The 1,529-nt window shown below is 61.5% G+C and overlaps 1 protein-coding gene across 1 annotated transcript in view; it reads left to right on the forward strand.

Moving 5' to 3' along the window:
• Positions 1 to 1,525, forward strand: part of LOC104162925 (unconventional myosin-If-like) — a gene marked incomplete at both ends in the record, with an annotated part of 5,026 nt that extends 3,501 nt beyond the window's left edge. Inside the window, 4 exon segments of the mRNA XM_009701768.1 lie at positions 10 to 155; positions 344 to 458; positions 1,103 to 1,272; positions 1,406 to 1,525. Coding sequence (XP_009700070.1) covers positions 10 to 155; positions 344 to 458; positions 1,103 to 1,272; positions 1,406 to 1,525 — 551 coding nt within the window.
• Between the last annotated feature and the right edge of the window lie 4 nt (positions 1,526 to 1,529).

The following is a 1,529-nucleotide window of genomic DNA, read 5'->3' on the forward strand; positions in this document are numbered from 1 at the left end:
CTTCCTACAGCTACGCCATCCTCACCCCCGAGACGTGGCCGTCCTGGCGTGGGGACGAGCGGCAAGGGGTGCAGCACTTGCTGCGCTCCGTCAACATGGACCCAGACCAGTACCAGATGGGTCGGAGCAAGGTGTTTGTCAAGAACCCCGAATCGGTGGGTGCCCCGGCTCTGCCCCTCGCCCTGCATCCCTGCATCTCCAGGGGGGCAGACGCTGCGCGTGGCTGAGCATCGCTTTGGGCAACGCTGGGGAGGGTTTGGGGTGCCAATGTGCAGGAGAAGCCACGCAGCTGGGGTTCGGTGGCTCCTGGCCAACCGTGCTCAGCACCCCGTGTCCCTCTCAGCTTTTCCTCCTCGAAGAGATGCGGGAGCGGAAATTTGACGGCTTCGCCCGGGTGATCCAGAAGGCCTGGCGCCGGCACGTCGCCATCCGGAAGTACGAGCAGATGCGGGAGGAGGGTAAGGCCAGGCAAGGATGGGGACACTGGCACCCAGCACCCCTTTTAGGGTGCCCTTCACTGGGGACAGCCCAACTACCAGAGCAGCTCCTAATTGCGGCACTAACGAGGAGGGGGATGAGGAGGGACCGGCCCATGAGATGCCTGGGGTCTTTTCCTACATCTTAAAGGAGGGTGCGGATTTCTTGCTCCCATTTCCAGCCCTGGGAGGGGCCGTAGGACAGAAACCAGATCCTCGCTCTGCGTTTCATCGCCTGCAAAGGGCCGGAGAGGAGCAGCTGAGAGACAGCGTTTGCGGAGGGATGGGAAAGCCCTGACCCCATCACGGGTGTTTTCCCACCCTCCCGAGCACGCTGTGAAAAATCAAGGGGGAAAACCCAAAACGCGGCTGTCCCCCTCCCTCCCTCTCACAGCACAAGGGTTTTAGAAGCCAATTAATGGGTTTCAAAGCCAGCCAAGCTCAAGCAGCTTCGATTCCTCCCGCGCCATAAAACGAGCCCCACTTCTTGCTGCCACGATCCGTGTGACAGCTCCCACAGTGGGTTTGGGAGGGCAGGCAGTGGCCGGGCCGGTGGGCAGGGACCGAGGGCTGAGCCACCGGCACCGAGCCCTGTCCGACCGGCATCGCTTCGGGATCCCTCTCAGCCTCCAACATCCTCTACAACTTCAAAGAGCGGAGGAGGAACAGCATCAACAGGAATTTTGTGGGTGATTACCTGGGCATGGAGGAGCGGCCGGAGCTGCGCCAGTTCCTGGCCAAGCGGGAGCGGATAGACTTCGCCGACTCCATCACTAAGTACGACCGGAGGTTCAAGGTACGCAGACCCACCTGAGGCTTGGGACAAGCCAATCTATGGTTCACGGTGGCTGCCCTTGGGTGGGATGCGTGTGGGGGGCTTGTGCCCCCCCGCAAACGCCCCCTCACCCCCTGTTTCTGCCCTTTGCCAGCCCATCAAGCGGGACTTCATCCTCACCCCCAAGTACTTCTACCTGATCGGGCGGGAGAAGGTGAAGAAAGGTCCTGAGAAGGGGCAGATCAAGGAGGTTCTCAAGAAGAAGGTGGAGCTCCAGG

Source organism: Cariama cristata, unplaced genomic scaffold, assembly GCF_000690535.1.
Source record: "Cariama cristata isolate BGI_N322 unplaced genomic scaffold, ASM69053v1 scaffold32596, whole genome shotgun sequence".
Taxonomy (NCBI): domain Eukaryota; kingdom Metazoa; phylum Chordata; class Aves; order Cariamiformes; family Cariamidae; genus Cariama; species Cariama cristata.